Source organism: Magnolia sinica, chromosome 5 (assembly GCF_029962835.1).
Source record: "Magnolia sinica isolate HGM2019 chromosome 5, MsV1, whole genome shotgun sequence".
NCBI lineage: Eukaryota > Viridiplantae > Streptophyta > Magnoliopsida > Magnoliales > Magnoliaceae > Magnolia > Magnolia sinica.
Genome location: NC_080577.1, coordinates 48,716,236 through 48,735,010, shown reverse-complemented (window position 1 = coordinate 48,735,010; position 18,775 = coordinate 48,716,236). Strand labels below are relative to the sequence as shown.

At 39.5% G+C, this 18,775-nt stretch overlaps 1 protein-coding gene and 1 long non-coding RNA gene across 18 annotated transcripts; one reads left to right on the top strand and one right to left on the bottom strand.

Moving 5' to 3' along the window:
• Nucleotides 1-2,727: 2,727 nt before the first annotated feature.
• On the top strand, nt 2,728-7,279 carry LOC131246034 (uncharacterized). 7 transcript variants are annotated; one of them, XR_009171112.1, is made up of 6 exons: nt 2,728-3,060; nt 3,516-3,562; nt 5,211-5,244; nt 5,357-5,481; nt 5,559-5,694; nt 6,735-7,279. It is a non-coding gene; the product is annotated as an uncharacterized LOC131246034 (long non-coding RNA). The 7 variants fall into 7 exon arrangements; XR_009171113.1 differs by lacking the exon at nt 3,516-3,562; XR_009171111.1 differs by having other exon boundaries at nt 5,211-5,481.
• A 4,173-nt stretch (nt 7,280-11,452) lies between these two features.
• On the bottom strand, nt 11,453-15,567 carry LOC131246033 (3-ketoacyl CoA thiolase 1, peroxisomal-like). Of its 11 annotated transcripts, none has more exons than XR_009171105.1 (5): nt 15,467-15,565; nt 12,787-13,218; nt 12,514-12,637; nt 11,915-12,197; nt 11,453-11,835 (listed from the first exon to the last, which is right to left on the bottom strand). XR_009171105.1 is itself a non-coding variant. In XM_058245899.1 (4 exons), exons 3-4 carry the CDS (start codon nt 12,054-12,056, stop codon nt 11,639-11,641), a joined length of 339 nt encoding a protein of 112 aa, XP_058101882.1. In that variant the 5' UTR covers nt 12,057-12,197; nt 12,514-12,567; nt 15,455-15,565; the 3' UTR covers nt 11,453-11,638. The 11 variants fall into 11 exon arrangements, 9 of the variants coding, with proteins under 9 accessions (XP_058101882.1, XP_058101881.1, XP_058101879.1 ...); XR_009171106.1 differs by having other exon boundaries at nt 11,915-12,121; XM_058245899.1 differs by lacking the exon at nt 12,787-13,218 and having other exon boundaries at nt 12,514-12,567; nt 15,455-15,565.
• Between the last annotated feature and the right edge of the window lie 3,208 nt (nt 15,568-18,775).

Sequence of the window (18,775 nt, the reverse complement as noted above, 5' to 3'; positions counted from 1 at the left end):
AGATATACACCTCTAACTTAGATATACACCTCTAACTAGGGTTGTGCATCGAGCCGAGTCGAGTCGAGGTGGGCCAAGCTTAGCTTGGCTTGTCCGTGCTCTTCTCGAGTTCGAGCTCGGCCTCGAGCTTACTATTGAAGCTTGGCTTGTTTGCTAAAACTTTCGAGTTGAGCTCGAGCTTGCTCCCAACCTGACCCAACCCGCAACTCACACTTGACTTAACCCAGCAACCCGACCCAACCCCCAAATCAAATATTTAATTAATAATACACACGCACACATATATAATATTAGATAAAACCATACATGGTACTTTGTTGTTGATACTGAGATAGAGAGAGAGAGAGAGGAGAGCTCAAGTGAGTGTAGGCTGTATGGCTGAGACAAGTTGGGTAGACATTGAGTCAAGCTCAGGCGAGTGACCGAGTGGAGAGAGAGAGAGAGAGAGAGAGAGAGAGAGAGAGAGAGAGAGAGAGAGCAATTCGAGTCGAGTCGAGTCAAGTCGAGCTAAATTGAGCCAAGCCGAGCGAGCTTGCCGAGCTAGCTTGGCTCGTGTACAGCCCTAGCCATATCCCATTCATTAGCACGTCTATTAAAGTAATATTTATAATAATAAATTTAATGGTTTCAAATTTTTTAAAAAATAAAAATTTAAATTTTTTAAAAAAATCCATCTAGCCAGCTCCCATTAAAAAGAAATTAATTATATGAGGTTCTTCCCTACTAGAGGTGGGCATTTTTGACCCGATCCGGTGGATCCGACCCGATCAGACCCGATTCGACCCGTTCCGAACCGAACCGACGGCCTGGATCGGGTAGGATCGGGTGGGATCATTTAGATCCGACTAGTTTTCGGATCGAGATCGGGTAGTGGTTAATCCGGACCGTTCCGATCCGGCCAGATCCGGAGTGAAAATCAATATTTTTTACTTTTCCTATAGTGTGGTCCACTTGAGCTTTGGATATTCATCAATTTTTTGTTCAACAGCTAAAATAATCTGAAAAAAATGAATGGACGGCATGGATACACCACATGCTTTCACGGTGGGCCCCAACAAAATTTACTCCCCCGTGATTATGAGTTGCTTGCACGACACATCAACAGCCGGCAACAGCTGTAGATAGGAAAGTTTGTTTCTCCTCTCTCGCGTTTAAGAGTAGATCGTACGTCGCACCATTATGGGCCAACTTTCTCAGATATTACGATGATTTTAACTGTCCACCTTATCTTCACTATAATAAATAGGCTATTAATTTATAATCACGTCTCAGAAATAATTATAACCTTTGATTTTTATATTTGAATACGAACCGTTGAAAATTTTTACTTGTTGTTCATCTACAGATAGTGATTGTCACAATCATATGTTCACAGTAAGTTTCCTATCATCTCCATGACATGGACAGTTTTAGATCATCGGACCACTTAGAAAGTGGGCCCCACTCCGCCCCAGTAGCCAGTACCCTGCGACAAGTTCTGTAGTTTCTTAGTTGCGATAGAGGCAAAACGAAACAGAGGGGAAAGTCGGTGTGGAAAGGTTTATAGTCCGCGGGATATTTTTGTGTCCGGCTCTGTATTGCTTGCTTTGCACGTCAATATGGTAGGCTGCGAGAGTATGTATTAAAGTGACTTAACTAAGTTCCTTGGGCCCCACCATGATGTTTATTTTGTATCCAACCTTCCATCCATTTGGAGAGATCATTTCAGGGCAATATCCAAAGAATGTATGAAATCCAAAGCTCCAGTGGACCCCAACATAGAAAGCTCTATGGACAGTGACGCCACCATTAAAAACTTTTAAAGGCAATAAAAGTTTTAAATAAACCTGATATTTGTGTTTTCCCTTATTTCTATATTTTTCAACTTTTGAATAGGTTGGATTTCAAATAAACATTACGGTGGGCCTTAGGATAGTTTCAACAGTGGGAATCATTCTCCCCACTTTTTTCTGTGATGTGGTCCACTATAGATTTTTATCTACATCATTATTTGGCTCATGCCATAAAATGATATCTCAAAATTGATGGATGGTGTGGATATAACACATACAGCGTAGTGGGGCCCATAGAACTTGGTGACGTTGCTTTAGTAGCCTGCCCGTTGGGACAACATAGGTAGCAGACGTTGATATACATTTTTTATAGTCATGCGGGGCCACCCTTGATGTATATATGTTATCTAAGCCGTTCATCCATTTTGACATATCATTTTAGGTATTGAACAAAAAATTACGATACATTGAAGACTGAAGTGGACCACACCATATCAAATGATCCGAATAGAGCCCAACCCGATCCGACTCGGTTTCCCTGACCGAGTCAGACTCGGATCGGGTCAAGTCAATCAAGGAACGGATCTGTTCGAGTCAGATGACCTGAACTCGGTCTCGGATCGGATCGATTTTGGGTTAGCCTGTTAGAATTTTGGATCTGACTGGGTTAGGCCAAATCTCGTCCGACCCGGACCAATGCCCAGCTCTATTCCCTACTGTAGCAATTGCCATAATTTCAAATGCTTAATCTCCTAAACACACCGCGAACAAAAGAGTTAAGAAGGGAAAAAAAAAACCTGCATCATATCTTCGTGAAGTAAATAAATGCTTAAAAACATAAAGCACCCTTTAAAATAACAAAAGAGTTAAAAAGGGAAAAAAAACCCGCATCATATCTTCGTGAAATAAATAAATGCTTAAAAACATAAAGCACCCCTTTAAAATGAGAAAAAAAGAAGAAGAAACACTACAAGAAATTGGAGAATGTCCGGCGCGTTTTTACCGGCTGCCATCACCAACTGCCGGATGCTCGGTCGACTTAAAAGTAAAAGCCCTATCTCTCTATCTCTCTCTTTACCTCTCACTATCTCTCTCCCTCTCCATCTCCGCCGTCTCGTCTCTCCCTCTCCCGTCATCGATCTCTCTCCCTTCCTCTCCCTCCCGCTCTCTCCTCCCTCTCCTCCCTCTCTCTCGATCTCTCTTTCCCTCGTTTTCTTCGACGTGTTGTTCCTTCTTCGATCTCTCTCCAACAATCGAAGAAAATAGAAGAACGAAGAGAAAATCGAAGGTACTCTCTCTCGATCTTTCTCCCTTCATTTCTGTCTCTCTCACTTCCCATTTCGATTATCAAAATTTGGGCAGCAGCCATCGCAGCGGCAGCCATCGCAGCGGCAGCCATATCGCCGCTGTCCATGGCCGCCGACATCTACATGTTAGTTGTTTGAAGAAATGCTTCAACCAATAACGTGTACCACTGTTGTACATTTAATCTCTGTTTCTTTCATACATTTTTGGCCCATCCATGAGTGGACTAGCATGATATATGGGAGGGGAACAATCAACATTGATCCACCTCATTAGAGGCAGTGATGTCGCACATATACCATTCTAGACCATGTGTTTGTGCGGATAGGGCATTCCTCCTCTGTTTATTCACTTTAGACCATGTGTTTGATTGGATATCCCATTAGGTCCTGGATCTAATGAGATCTAATCAGGGGGTCCATCGATCTTGCTCGACAGGTGTTTGATGGAATGCCTGTGACGATTTTAATCTTGTGGAATGGCAGGTCGTGATTCTCTTCAATTCATGATTCTCTTCTTCTATATTTTTTTAGACATATTTAGTTGGTAGTAAGTATGCCTTTGGTTGAGAGATTGTTGTTGTTAATCCTTCACTAACCAAGCAAGGGGCCATGTTTGATTGAATTTGATGTACATTGTAGCTGCCAAGTGGCTGCCATGTGTGTGCGTGCGTGTGACCAGTTGCAGCGATTGGAAGATAGGTGACCCATGCTTGTACTATCTCTGTCGCTGATGTAGAGTGATCTAAGGATAAATGGCTTTTTTGATTCCATTCTTCAATCTCATCAGTGACAGAGATAGTGCAAGCATGGTTTTACTATAGTACTAAGCATTGTAAAAATAGAATACTTGTTGGAGAAATTAATTTCCAGCTGCTAAGAACTAAATTCCAGCCGCTATAACACTTCCCCATTTAGTAGTAGTTGTTTTCTAGTGATTGGAAACTGTTTTCAACAATTTGAAGTTGTTTTACAGTTTTTAAACAGGGGATTGCCAAGCGGTTTGTTACTTTGAATATCTTAAGAAGATGAATTAAACACAACCACCTATGGTAGTTCAACAAGACGACTTGCAGACCTATTATTTGTTATGAAATGGTGACACTTCTCCAATTTATAATGCCCACATCAATTTCAATCTGGTTGAGAAAAGAAGCTAGCTGAGCTTTATAGTCTATATGACTATTCGCAGGTCGAAATATGGAAGGAGAATTTCATAGTTTGTCTAGAAATGGTGGAGTGTGTTAGCAAATTTATTTGGGTCTATTAGTAGAAACAATTACTTGAATTTCCTAGTGTGTTGGATATTTTGTTGATTAGGCTTTTATTGAATTTGGAATGGATTTTTTTAAGTCTTAAAATGATATTTAGATTTTAGTAATTCAATTGAATTTAGTAGAAACAGATAATGTCTTGAGTTTTGATGGGTGGAGGTTTTTCTATTTACTGTGCCCGGCAACTTTGGACGGAAATTTTGAAACAGAAGCTTGTTTTTTTTTTTCCTTCTTCCTTGAAATGTGAGGAGGCATTGGGCAATTTGACTGGGTTTGGGAAGAGAATAGATGGCTCTCTTAACTTTGCAGGGTGGATTTTTTATTTTTATTTTTCCTTTTTGGTGTGTTTTTCCAGTTAAATCCATCTTCAATTGGGGGGAGGGGGTGTTGATTCAGAATGGAAGTTCGGTTTATTTTTTGGGAACAAGAGTGGGGTTTGGGCTACTTTGATTGGCCTTATGAGGAGAAATGTATGAATAAATTGGATTTTGGTATGATTTTTCTGGGTTTACTGGTTCCTTTTTTTTTTTTTTTTTTTCATGCTTCTTCACTGGTACTTCTGTACGTAAAAAGTGATGAAATTTGGACAAAATTCTCATCATCTGATATGTAACTGAAGGTGAATTTCGGAAGTATTGCATTTATGTAGAGCAATAGATGACTATTCCCAGGGATCTTTTAGGGTTATATTCCTTTTTCCTTCTCATTGCATCTATCAGTTGGCATTGATGTTTTGTTTGGAGCTGAATCTTTCTGATTGTCTTGCATTAGCGTGGATTTGAGGTTTTGGTGGAGTTTATGCATACATTTAAATATTTTCTCTTATTCAAACATTTAAATAATATCATAGAGATTTACAGGTTTTTAAGGTTTGTTAACTCTCAGATGGAATAGGTACATTTTTAACAGAAATCCTCCCTCCTGTTTTTGTTAGTTTCACAGTATTTTTCCATCAATGTGCCAAACCGCTCTAATGCTCTCTTCCACCTTTGGCTTGATATTGCAGCTCCAAACATCGAATCAGGTTCAGAAGGAGCTAGGCTGTAAGAGAATTCCTTTGTCCTTTGACATTAGAGCGGCATGTAGTGGTTTTTTTATTGGGTCTGACGACTGCTGGCTTTGATATAAGAGGTACCATATTTATTTACTTTGCCTTAAGTGGGTTGCTATGCTGCTATGCTGTTTCTCATGGTTTATCAACTAAACAGTACTGCTTTGAATTGAGCGGGTGGCTTTTGAAATGTTCTAATAATTGGTGCTGATGCGCTTTCCCGATATGTAGATTGGAAAGATAGAGGTACTAGTATCGTCTTTGGTGATGCTGCTGGTGTGGTATTAGTACAGGTACCTGGCTCTTTAACACTAAAGATTTTTTTTTTTTTTTTTTACATGCACTCACACCCCCACACACTCACACTCCACAGTGGCTTTTTTATACCACACTGGGTACTCAAACCCATGACCTCATGTTGAAACTCGAGTCTACCACTGAGGCATGAGTAAGGACCCAAAATATGTGTTGTAATAACTTTTTCACATGCGAATTAAATTGAATGCATTCAGTATAATCAGCCAGAAATGACGAAAGTTTCCTTGTACTCAAGGGGAAGTATTCTCAATTTATGGTTATGATAGTTTGAGGTACCACATGAAAGTAATGCAATTGAAATATGGATTCCATTCCATCCATATGCCTGCCTGCCTGCTAAGGGAGGAAATTGCAGTTTGGTTATTTCCATTTTATTATACCAATGTTTGCAATTCAATTTGATAGTGCATTGAAATTCACCCCAACTACCAAAGGGTTTTACTGATAATTGGACAGTTCCTTTGTTTCAATGCCATTGATGCACAACATTTTCGCATTTAAAAAAAAAAAAAAAAAAAAAGCCTTGAGATCTAGTTGGTGTTTTTGTTCTGGGAAAAGCTTAAACCTGGCAAGCCACACCCTGATTAGGTTGCTTCCTCATTTCATCCACAGCATACAGGCATGCCAATCCAGATTACAGACTGTCCAAGTCGTTTGTCCCATGTGGATGGAACATGTTCCAAACCCCCCCTCCCCCCAGTTGGATTGTTCTGTCCAATTTGTGACCATTATTGTGATTTTAGACTACTTCACCAACAAAGGAGCCCATTATGTGGACGGTCCAGATTGGTATCTTGAATGCCACACAAACAGTGGATGAGTTGCAACATTTCAAGAACAACGTGGCCCATGTTTTGGACAGTCCAGATTGGTGGTATGTATGCTGCTTTACAGTAGGTGAGTTGCAGCTTGCAAATGGCATCAGGCAACAAAGGATGGCAACCTATCTGTTTCGTTAATTCATTCTACAAGTTATCTTGGATACAACATTCATTCATGGTGCTGCAATTTGCAGGCCTGTGATGGTGATGAGGATAGCTTGCTTGGATACGACGTTCACAGTGACGGTTATGGCCAAAGGCATGTTCTATTCTCATCTAAAGATGAAAAATCATACTTATTTCTTCTTCTTCTTCTTCTTCTTTTTCCTCCTGTTCTAATGCTACAACACCGTCATTTTAAAACTGCCGGTAAAGGTCAGTTTCGTTGTAGTGTCTTCTTTGGCGGAAAAAGAAAAGAGATCAGATTTCTTACTTGGCATGAGCTGAAACAAATATTTAATGTGTTGCATGAGAATATAACCATCCAGACGGATGCACAAAGCCACAAGGACATATGGTATGAATGATTCTAGGCCAATACATTCACATCATGGCCCAGCTTTTTAGTCAGTGGCTAGGGCGCTAAATATTTTAATCTACAATCCTAACCTTAAGGTAGTGGATATTTAAGATAGAGATACCTGTATGAATAAAAGGATAGAGATAAACAGTTTTTTAAAAGAAATAGCATGTCACTTACTCACGTGATCCCTTTTAAGTTCTGAGAGTTTGTGTGTGTGTGTGTTTGAATAACTGATAAAATAATGAAATACACTTTATAGGGGATGGTGACTTGACCGGTCTATCCGTTTAATTTGCTCGATCATTTTAAGGCATGAGCCTAACAAGAAGCAAATCCATATCTGAAGTGGATCATTTCATATGGAGCAGTGGTGATTGACCATTAAAAACTTCTTATTGGCCACATAAATTTTTGATTAGGCTAATATTTCTTTTCTCCCCTTCATCCATGTTTGTGTGAACTCATCAGCATTTTGGATGGAAAATAAACATTATGTGGGCCCTAGGAAGTTTTTAATGGTGGAGTGTTCAATCATAACTGATTCCTATAGTATGGTCCACCTGAGATTTGGATCTACTTCATCTTTTGGCCATGCCCTAAAATGATGGGGAAAAACAGAAAAATGTAATGGATATAGAATAGATACATTGAGGTGGGCCCCACAGTAAAGGCCATATTGTCTTCCGAGAGGTGGGGGCCACCTAATCTGCTCGGCTGTAAACTTCTGGCCATTCACAGGAAATAATAAAAAGTATGCTAAATAGATGCTAGAGTAAGGCGGTGCTCCTTGAGCTTGGTGGGGAGGCTGGTCTGATCTCGGCTGTTGAGATTGCACTGAGAGCTATCGCAGAGGGGAATGGAGGGGTTGAGTTGGAGGATTTTGGAGTGAGTGGTAAGTCTAGGGTTATGGTTTTGGGGATTGATAGGAATCGGCTGGTGAAGGAGCTGCTGGAGAGCTCTCAGCAGCCACCAGAAGGGAGTTCGAGTGATGGAAATCTGGTTCCGCATTTGCATGGGCCCATCATTTGAGGATCAAGATACTTAAAAACAGGATTTGAAGTCTTTCAGACCCATGCCTTTTATGTCAAATTCTCCGTGCTCAAGCAACACTTTAATTACATTTTCCAAAGTTCTAGATGAACCTGAACATGGCTGTAAGTATGATGTAAAGAGCATGGAGTTTGCTAGAATCATGATTAGGCTTAATCCTGATTTTTTACCCAAACAGACCCTAGAGGAAGTGGCTTGCTGGAGCACCAAACTGGGTCCTGATTTTTAGCAATGATGTGCATTGGTCTTAGGCCGCAACCGAGCCACAGCCCATTACAATATGGCCCAAGCTGACCCCTTCAGAATTTACCAAGTCCATGCTCAACCAACCCATTTAATTGTAATTAGCTTGGGCTCAACCAACTAGGCATGACCCAAAAGCTAGTTTTAAGAATGGAAAAAGGAGCTAAATACGTGGGCATGTCCAATTAAGTCGACATATATATATATATATATATATCGAAAATCACATTTATGCACCCATGCTTATCTTCTATTATTTTTTATTCAGTTCAGGGTCTACCTCTACTGTGTTACACAACAGTTAGATACCTGTTTTTTGAATTGCGGATCTTCCCTCCGTTTTCCCTACTTCAGGAGGCATTAGAAGAATCTGTATCAAATGACAAAGATACCCTCTGCAACTAGTTGGGTACAGTGGAGTAGGGCTCTTAATTGAGTTCATCTAATCTCACACAACCATGCCCGCACAATGAGAGGTTGAAAAGCTTTAGCTCTTAATTGAGTTCATCTTTGTGCAGCTAGCCATAGTTCCTTGCAAGCTTGCTGGTGATACTGTGACCTGGAGCTGAAGTTAAAGCCATAGTTCCTTGCAAGCTTGCTGGTGATACTGTGACCTGGAGCTGAAGTTAAAGCCATAGTTCCTTGCAAGCTTGCTGGTGATACTGTGACCTGGAGCTGAAGTTAAAGCCATTGTTCCTTGCAAGTTTGTTTATAAGTTTGATCCCTTGATTGTTGGTGCAAGTTTGTGCATCTCCTTTGTAAATTCAATTTTTTTGGAAAAAAATAACCTATTGAAGTTATTTCTGTTGTACTTGACAAGGACACCTACTTGCAAATATCCCATTACATTTAAAATGCACCGTCTCCATGAAGCTGCTTTCAAATACTTAACATGATTAAATGATTAAGTACAGCCGGTTGACATTTTGTGGTGTCTTCTCAATTAGCCATCAGCAGTTGGTTTGTCTGATGACCAGAGAAAATGTTAAGAAAATGTCTGACTTATCTTTTTTCGTTTCTTGCAAGGCATTCTCGTCACTCATTATGATATTACTTGTTGTACATTTAATTGAGATGGTGCATTGCTGGAACTAGGTCATGCTCACAATTCTAACACACATGGAATTGGGTGAAGTGCAATACTTGCGACTACTTCCACAACTAAATGTGACTTGCTTTCTGAATTTTCACAAGGTGGGAAGATAAATATATCTAGATGTTTGTCATATTTATAACTATTCATGAATTCCATTAACATGTGTCGGTAGGTTCTGGGGCTTAACGAGATCATTTGTCTGAGCTTTGGGAATCATGTGATGTTGATCTCATTACCATTCACCATGCGAGGACATAGCCATAAATCTCAATGCAATCAAACCATGGGGTTCCAATCATGGTAATATTAGGACAAGTACTAATCTGGATTTTTCTTGCTTGGGGCTCCAAAGTGTACCGATGCATTAAATTTCCAATCATTTGGAAATTGTTACAGAATAATAATCACTGCAAATTTTATTAATGTGGCAATTGGATATAAATTCACTCTTTTCAATGTACTAAGATTCTTCAAATTTTCATCAAATGGTGTGGTTGTTGCCTGCAAATTGGTTCCATCAAATGGCAGACAGGTCATGAAGTAAGTTGGTTTCCTTTAAAATTAAATGGTTTCAAGGAATTTCATAGCTATATGATTTACTCTTTGTTCGCGTGTCCCTCTGATGGTCCAGAGGAATGCAATCATTAATTTCATGGAAAATATATGCCTTTAGTATCTATCAAGCAATTTCTGTGCATTATGGAGTTTATATGCAAAGCAGGTGGTCATTTATTTCACCATGCTTACTCTTAAAAAATAACTATAAAAAAACCTTGCTTTAAAAGCTATGGATTATCAGGTCCAACTATATCCGGAAGGCTGAGGATTATTGGTATCTGTAGGTTCTATGGCTACGGATCAAATCCATATCTAGAGCTTTAAAAAGCTATTGCTAAGGTACTAATGGCTACGGAAATACTCCAGATTTAACCGTAGCCAAATATCTTTAGCTACGGATTTTATTCGTAGCTTTTTTCATTTCTGCTAGTGCAGTAAAAAACTTTCTGTTTAGGGGCGTCCCGCAAAACCGCCGCTAAAACCTTTACTGGCATTTGCCTGACCACCAGGAAACTAATTCATATCTTCACAGCTGAATTAGATCTTTCTGTGATCAACTGTTAACGGCCAAACAAATTGAAACAATTCAAAGAACTTCAATTTATCAATCAACCTAAAGATATAATGATATAATAAGATAAAGAAAGGTCCTAATATTCGATCATGGTAAGCCATATAATTTGGGATTTTGATGTGACTGATACTGGATGAGGGCTTGAGAACATTCAGTTTAATCAAGAAAAAATGACAAAAACTGCTGATATTTCCAAGGGGTTTATGATGAGTAGCCTTTGGATTCAGATGCCTTCTTTTCAAGTTCTACTTGAAAGTAATGAAAGGGAGCTCAGACCCTCAATATTATGAATATGAAGGAAATTACAGTTTGATTGGTTCCACTATGCAACAGATCAAAATAAATAAATAAGTTTCACTTTATAAGACAAATAATTACAATGCACCCTAAGAGGTACAAAGAAGCAGCTCAACTATGGAAACCAGCGTTTGTATCCTAAGCAAAAACCAATGGAGGTTGATTCCAGTAAATATCCAAAGAATGTTATATGGTCTGTACTACAGCTAAGATTGGCTAAATTCAGGTTCGAGCTACAATAGGTTAAATTCAAGTTGTACCAATAGGAGTTCTGAGGACTCGCAACAATTGGGAGAAATTTAGGGAAACCAATGTAAATAATTTAGTATATAAGTACTTAAATGCGCCACTAGACTCGTGAAGTCATCAAATCTCCTATAACCGGTAGGAAACAACACTGAAAATACACTTAAAAGAGAAAGAAAAAGAGAAAGAAGTGCTCTTACTATAAAGGCTTCTGGTGAAACTATAACAAATACATAATAAAAGTACCATCCTCACATTGTCCAGACCTTAATAATGGACGAGGACAATCGTAAGGAATACAAAATGATATCTTCCACCCGGTTCATGCTGGTAAAGAGAAATCCAATTAGGGCAATCATATGGATTGCCAGAAGCTATCAGAGATTTGGGTTTTCTAATAAAACTTTGTGAGTACAAACAGTTTATATTGAAACACTCAGAATAAGGCTTAGATGATGATGATGAGACATCCTGTGTGAGGCCCATCACATCAACAGTTTGGAAAACCAAATCATGGGTCCCATCTGTAGGGAATGAGCACATCAGGAAACTTCGTGTTTGTTGCATTCATGATTCGATGATTCCTCTCATAAGTCATTAGTATAGAGTACCTGAATGTTCCCAGCATTGGCAAACATCTCTGCAGTGTAACTTCTCGTTTCATGAGCAGGACAGTTGCAGCACCATCACTAGCTTGACTAGAATTACCTGAAATAAGAAATTGATTGAAACAGATAGCCAGCTGAAACAAAGAAATGACTCTTGTGAATGAATGGAGTCGTCGTACCTGCAGTGGCAGTTCCACCATCTTTGAATGAAGGTTCAAGCATAGATGTATCAGGCTGAATTCCTTCATCAGCTAAAACTATAACCAATCTTTCACTGCCACTTTTATCATCAATGTCCTGCAAGGAAGTCCCAATATCCATCTTTGTTCTGGAGCTTTGGATGTTTATAAATCACGTTTCCAATAAGAAAACCATTGCATCCAAATCTGTGTGTACAGAGACAATCTCATCATTGAATTTTCCTGCAGTAGTGGCCTCAGCAACCTCTTTATGAGATAAAAGCTGTAAGAAAAATAAATTAAAGCATACATAAGAGGCTTAAAAGTAGTCTTTTTTTTTCTTAATTTTTTTTTCCCAGAAGGGTGGGTCCACACCATCTGTATCTTTATTGATGAGGAAAATAAGATGTATATTTCATTCGGGTGGGCGCCACAAAAAGAAACGTGCCTCACCTATCCAAAGGCTTAAAGTAGTCTAACAACCCTTAACATTCCAAAGAACAATAAAAGATTATGTTTGAACCACGAATACTCAATTATCCTTAAAAAAAAAAAAATTCGAGGCATTTGCTTCAAATAGAAGAAGCGTGGAAACTCACAGCGGCTTTATCTCGATCGAAGCGTGAAACTTTTGTACCGCTCTGCCACAATCTCTAAAGTGATTCCCATGGGAAGCAAGCAATCTTTAGGATATTGGTTTAGAAGGATATGAACCTGCCCCATCTGATGCATAATAAGAAGGGTAACGGAAAAAATTTGAAATTGTAAGAAAGAAAATTAAGAAGTTCATTTGATCCAGTACATCACAGTCATTGACAACACATGTTTATATGTGAGAAGAAACACAATTTTAATAAAATGATTAGCAATACCTGAGGGTTGAAAGTAGGTTTAGGAGCACAAGAATCGATGGACATGGACTCAACTCTAGCTGCTATGCCCATGAATTTTTGAAACAAAGTCCATGAGAGAAAACTTCAAGGACTTGGCATTTTCACAAGCGTAAACATGCATATTGAAGAGATTGAACTTCACTGGCTGATTTCATATAAAAAATGGACATTATTGCAGCAGCAACATCAGCTAGTGCTTGAAGTCCAGATACGCATTTCCGATTCACTGTCTTGATTGGTAGAGTCTCCGCATGAATGGCTAAGAATGATATATCTAGAATCTTAGCTACACCCTATATGTGAATTAACATCACATATGTGCCTGTTTGGATCTTGGGCTAGGCATTAGCAAAGCATTTCTTGCTTGAACAACATTCTGACGTGAGTGATACTGGATGAGGGCTTGAGAACCTACACAAAAAAAAAGCCAGAGTATTTAAAAGGGTACACAATGCATCGCTCGCGAGACTAGAAAAGGTGTGGTTTAAAGACACTCCATATGTGTGCAGTTTAAAGACATTTGCAATCTGTTTCCATCCACCATATGTATGTGGTTTAAAGACACTCCATATGTGTGGTTTGAAGACACTCAGATCTGAGTCCTGTTTCAGTGACTCAACCAGTTATAAGATGGGACACTGACTCAGGTAAGGATAAAAGAAAAAATTTATTAGATTGCACTAATTCCAGGACTTTTGATATTTAATATTTTCCTAGCAACGCTACAAGGCCTACAGGCAGAGCCTTTTCAGCCTGGTCAGCGCAAAGGACATGCCAGGGCTTAGGCTTACCAGACTAGTGCCCAGCTAAGGCCAACTGGGCCTAGCTTTGGCTGCCCACTGGGACTCTGGTTTGTCATGTGTTTTTGTGTCCTGATTACTAATTGGATCATGTGTGGGGCTTGGATGTGGCCCACCTAACTTATTTAATGGTATTGGATTTGTACTTGGCTTGTGGCCGGACTAAATAACAATATTAGACTTTCCAAGAAAAGTCCAAACACTTGTGGTTTGGATGTGGACTATCCCAAAATATTCTTTTCTCGGTATTTTGGTATTTTTTGTGATAGCATTTGTCCATGAGCAGCTGCATTCAAACATCATGAAAGAACACAACAATTCAATTTTAGTATAGCCAGATGCGTTTTAGATGACACTTGCATCCAAATTCTGAAAAGCTCGGCTGGGAGAATAAACCAAGTGTAAACTAAAGCAGAAGAAAAATGGCTTCAACTCATGTTACAGAGTCACTTTCCTCCACCACGAACGGTAACCGAGATGGCTCATGTGGGTTACCAGCAATCAGTCACCAAGACATAATGAAGGCTAGTTTCTTATAATTAATTTACAACAAGCAATGTAAGTGATCAAATCCCGCTCTCTTGAAACAAACCTGACATAAAGGGCATATTGTATTATGTTTTTGGAGTTGATTATATGTTCATATGATACACAAAATATCATCAAAGACAATTTTTTCCTAGAATAATTACAGCACCGACAAGTCTATTTACCTTTATAGATGCCATGTCATGTTTCTATGTTTGCACAATAAAACCTAATGCCATGAATATGCGCATCCTATTTAAAGTAATAATCAAACACATCTACCACCATCATGACAAGAAAAACCCATCATCATGGGACAGAAATAAGCAGACACTCTTCAAGGAATTCGTGAAAGATTATGATTAAATCAACAAAATCTACACATTCATTGGATCATTATATCATGCTTTTATCGACATTGAGACCAAAGATCATGATACACTCTAAACACTAACTAGGAACAGTGAAAGACCCTAGTCCACAAGATATTAGTTAAAAATGTCTCACAATAAGATCTAAAATTAGATTAGCCATCTTTGGATGCACAAGAGAATTGAATTGCAAATATTCAATTCAATTAAGTAGAAATTACAAAAGTTAATGATATTTTCTTCATAAATCTCATGTATCCATCACATGGTAGCTACATTTTCTTCCAAAATCCAACTGGAAACAATGTAGTTGCATTTTGTAATGCATACCTTCCATTTCATAATACTCTAGCAAGGTACAACACTAGATATGCAGGCATTCAAAGTGTGTCCGCATGGCATACAATAACTCAACACTAACTGAATCATAAACCCTGCCATCGATAAGATGTAGTTTGAAATTCAGATTGTTTGAGCAATCCTGCCATCACATTAGTGTATTGCTTAGAGACCACACACAGGTCAAATGTGCAGTTGCACATATATGGAACCCGAGCTGTGCATCAGGTGGCTCCACCATGTAGATCCTCGGCCCAAAAATTAGGCCAGCCCAAACATGGAGTAGGTAACATGCGTACGTTGCATGTGGACCATTGGGAATTTTATAAACCAGCCATCATCTCCAGATATGCAGCCCACTTGAAAAATCGATGGGCCAACCTGATGCACAACTCAGATTTCCCATGCATGTGACCATGTTTTCATACATGGCCACATGTGGGCTCAGCAAACCACCATAGATCATTATCCAAGGATGCAATTGTAATGCATAAGAGTATTTCTTACATGAGGGATTGGATGCACATAAACCCTAATTAGGGATTCGACAATGCATATCCCTAATTAGGTATTCTAAATTGCAGAAAGCAACAGTGAGAAGGGAAAAACCTTACATCATACCTGAGAATCCGAGATTTATGAGCAACGGAAGACCAAACTGTAGCAGAGGGCCATGGTGATAGAGAGAGGGATGACTAGTGTTTAGAGAGAGAGAGAGAGAGAGAGAGAGAGAGAGAGAGAGAGAGAGAGAGTCGGCGCGCGGTGGGGAGAGGGAAAGGGCGAAATGGGATCGAGCGGATTAAGTTTTTCTTTTTCTTTTTTTTTTCTTTTATAGGCACTCTTTGCCGGCGGCCGATTTTACTTCGCATCGGCAAAGGATTCCCCCAAGCGACAGCTAATCGCTACTTTCTTGTAGTGTCTGGATCCTTCTTATGTTCTTGCAGTTACCATAATTGTTCGCCACTACTGAACTTTCTTTGTTTCTCCTTTTGCCATTTGTCCTGTAATCACTTCTACATGATTGCTCTTCCAACGACCTCTCGAACAATAACGTGGCACTTTCTAATACGTTCTTTCTATTGTTAGCTAAGAAATCTTTTCAAATCTCCGAATAAATCGTGCAGACTTCTACAAATCACACATAAGTTCTCATGAGGAATGGCGATAATGGGGATGAACAGAACGGTTTGGATGACATATGAACATCATGGTCAGATCCAAGAAGGTTTCAACGGTGGACTTTCTATTCCCACTGTTTCGTTGGCGTGGCCCACCTGAGTTTTCGATCCGCCTAATTTTTATATTCATATCATACCGTGGTCTTTCAAAACAGACGGACAGTGTAGATGCATCACAGAACTTTGTGGGCTCCACACAGCCCCGAGCACAGGTATATCTCTGTGCCCAGGGTGACAGGCAATCCACTCCTGTGAATATGGTTCCCTGCGCCACTCGGACACTTACAGCATTGTTATGGAGATCTTTTAATATATATCTCACAGCACCAACAAGGAACTTCCACACAGCGCATGAATTTCTTTCCTTCAGGCCCCTTGGTAGGATTATCCAAGCCACTGATTTGATGGTGCTCATCATCAATGGACCATGCCCCAAACATATCTTTCTAAATTTGTAGATCCTAGCCACCCAAACTCTGCCTCCTTTTTCATTGAATATGAATTGTTGGAGCATGTATTTGTTTGCCAACAACTGGCAAAGGCTAGAGTCATCAGATTGAGGACATTGTTTGGGCATGGTCCAAACATGATGGGCCCACAAGCTCACTGGTTTAGATCACCAAACCATGGAACCCACGTGTAAACTGAGTGCACAATGGAGAATTTCCCAAGTCAATAATAAAGAGCTTTAACCTCATATCACAGAATCTTATTAACAAAAATTTCCAATAATATAATCTGAAGTTGTTTATCTGTGAACAACTAACTTATGCATTCCATTAAAAAATTATTAAAGACAGTTGTATATAAGGTGTCCCCTCACAAAATGCCAAAGGAGACAACTTCAAGTTGTTAAAATCTAAGCTAGTAGAGAAGTTTGATTTCCTCTACGCGGATTGCGTGCTGAGTCACACCTAGCAGCGCATTAAATAAACTCTGTGGGGACCACTGTGATGTATGTGTCTTATCCAGGCTGTCCATCCATTTTTCCAGCTCATTTTGGGCACGAGGATATCCATCACTCCAGTGGACCACATTATAGAGAGTGGAAATTAAACGCAGACTGGTGAAAACTTCCTTGGGATTATGAAAGTTTTGGATCATGGTAATATTTGTGTTTTTCCTTCATTCATATGTGTGACTTAATCAACAGTTTAGATGACAAACAAACATCACTGTAAGCCTTAGGAAGATTTCAACGTTCCACATTATTATCTTCACTACTTTCTCCTATGTAGTCCACTTTAGCTTTGTATAAGCTTCGATTTTAGACTCATGCCTTAAAATGATCTAAAAATATATATAACGTGGATAAGACACATACATCACAGTGGACCCCACAAATTTTACTCAGCATGCTACTTGGTATGAAATCCGTATCCAATTTCCTCTTTGTAGCATTGATTGTTTTATGGCCCAAATGGCTGCATGGTCAAATGATCAGAAAGTCATGACCATCAAGCAGGGTGGCCATAGCATTAATGGGAGTCTATATATAATTGATATTGACATGATCATCTCTTCCCGTAGCGGTCTTCCATTGGCCAATCAGATGGACAGTCCACATATCCAAGTGGGCCCAATCAATACCCAATCGTGAATAATCCACGCAAATGAAGCTTCGAGCCGAAGAATCAAGGTCGGCTTCATTGAAAAAAAAAAATAAAAAATCGAAGCTGTGGCACCATAACAGTATGTGAAATGCTCCATAAGTTTTAGTGTTACTGGTTAGCTTCGGACACTTGGTCCAATCCATTGATCTGGACTGTTTATTAGGTCGAATGCGTGTTTCATGGGCTACCATGAAAACATGGCATTATTCTAACAAATTTTAACTTTTGATCAGTGACCTTAAATATTAACAATCAAGATCATCTACATAAAATAGCTCTAAGCCGGAATTTGATCTATTTAACTGTTAAGGACCAACATAGATTGCTTATGATTCTAAAGAAACACCTTCATTAGGCAATCCTAACCGTCCCATCCATGGCTTAGGAAAAGAACGGCTATAGAGAAAAATGCCAAATCAATGATGGATTGGATCATCTGATCAGTGTGGTTTTTCATGGCCACCCATGAAATATGTTGCAAACTTAATGAAAAGTTCAGATTAATAAACTGAACCGTTCAATTGAACCAGTGGAACTAGGAGCACTATAACGTACGGTTCTCTCTAACATTGTTGAGTTAAAATGCATGATACATTGAAAAACAAAAGAGACGACATGATCAAGGGAAACACACAATATAAATCACGTAAACCGAAGGTTGTGGCCTCAGTGGAGAGAGAGAGAGAGAGAGAGAGAGAGAGAGAGAGAGAGAGAGAGAGAGAGAGAGAGAGAGAGCATGGCTAGACTCAGTGTCTTTGTTGTATTGGTGGCTTTGGTGATGGCTCAAGGTTGCATGGCATTTGCAAAAGACTTGCATTTGAAGAGCAAGCAACTGTGTAGCCAATGCTCAGGCTGCGACGTGAGCCAATGCCCAGCCAGCGAAGCCTACCCACACATGACGGCTTGGGACGACTCGCTCATTGCTGGCGCATTACAATCGGACTATGTGAAAGCTGATGACCGAGGCGTTTATTCGGTGCCAGACATCAAAGGTGGAACATCAGACAAGTACAATGCCTACTTTGGTTGGGAGTCGACATCAGGTTCAGCTTCCGGCCACCATAGGTACTTCTATTTCAATTTTATCATTTATCACAAGTGACCACCAACATCATCATCAGGATTTGTTCGTCGTGACC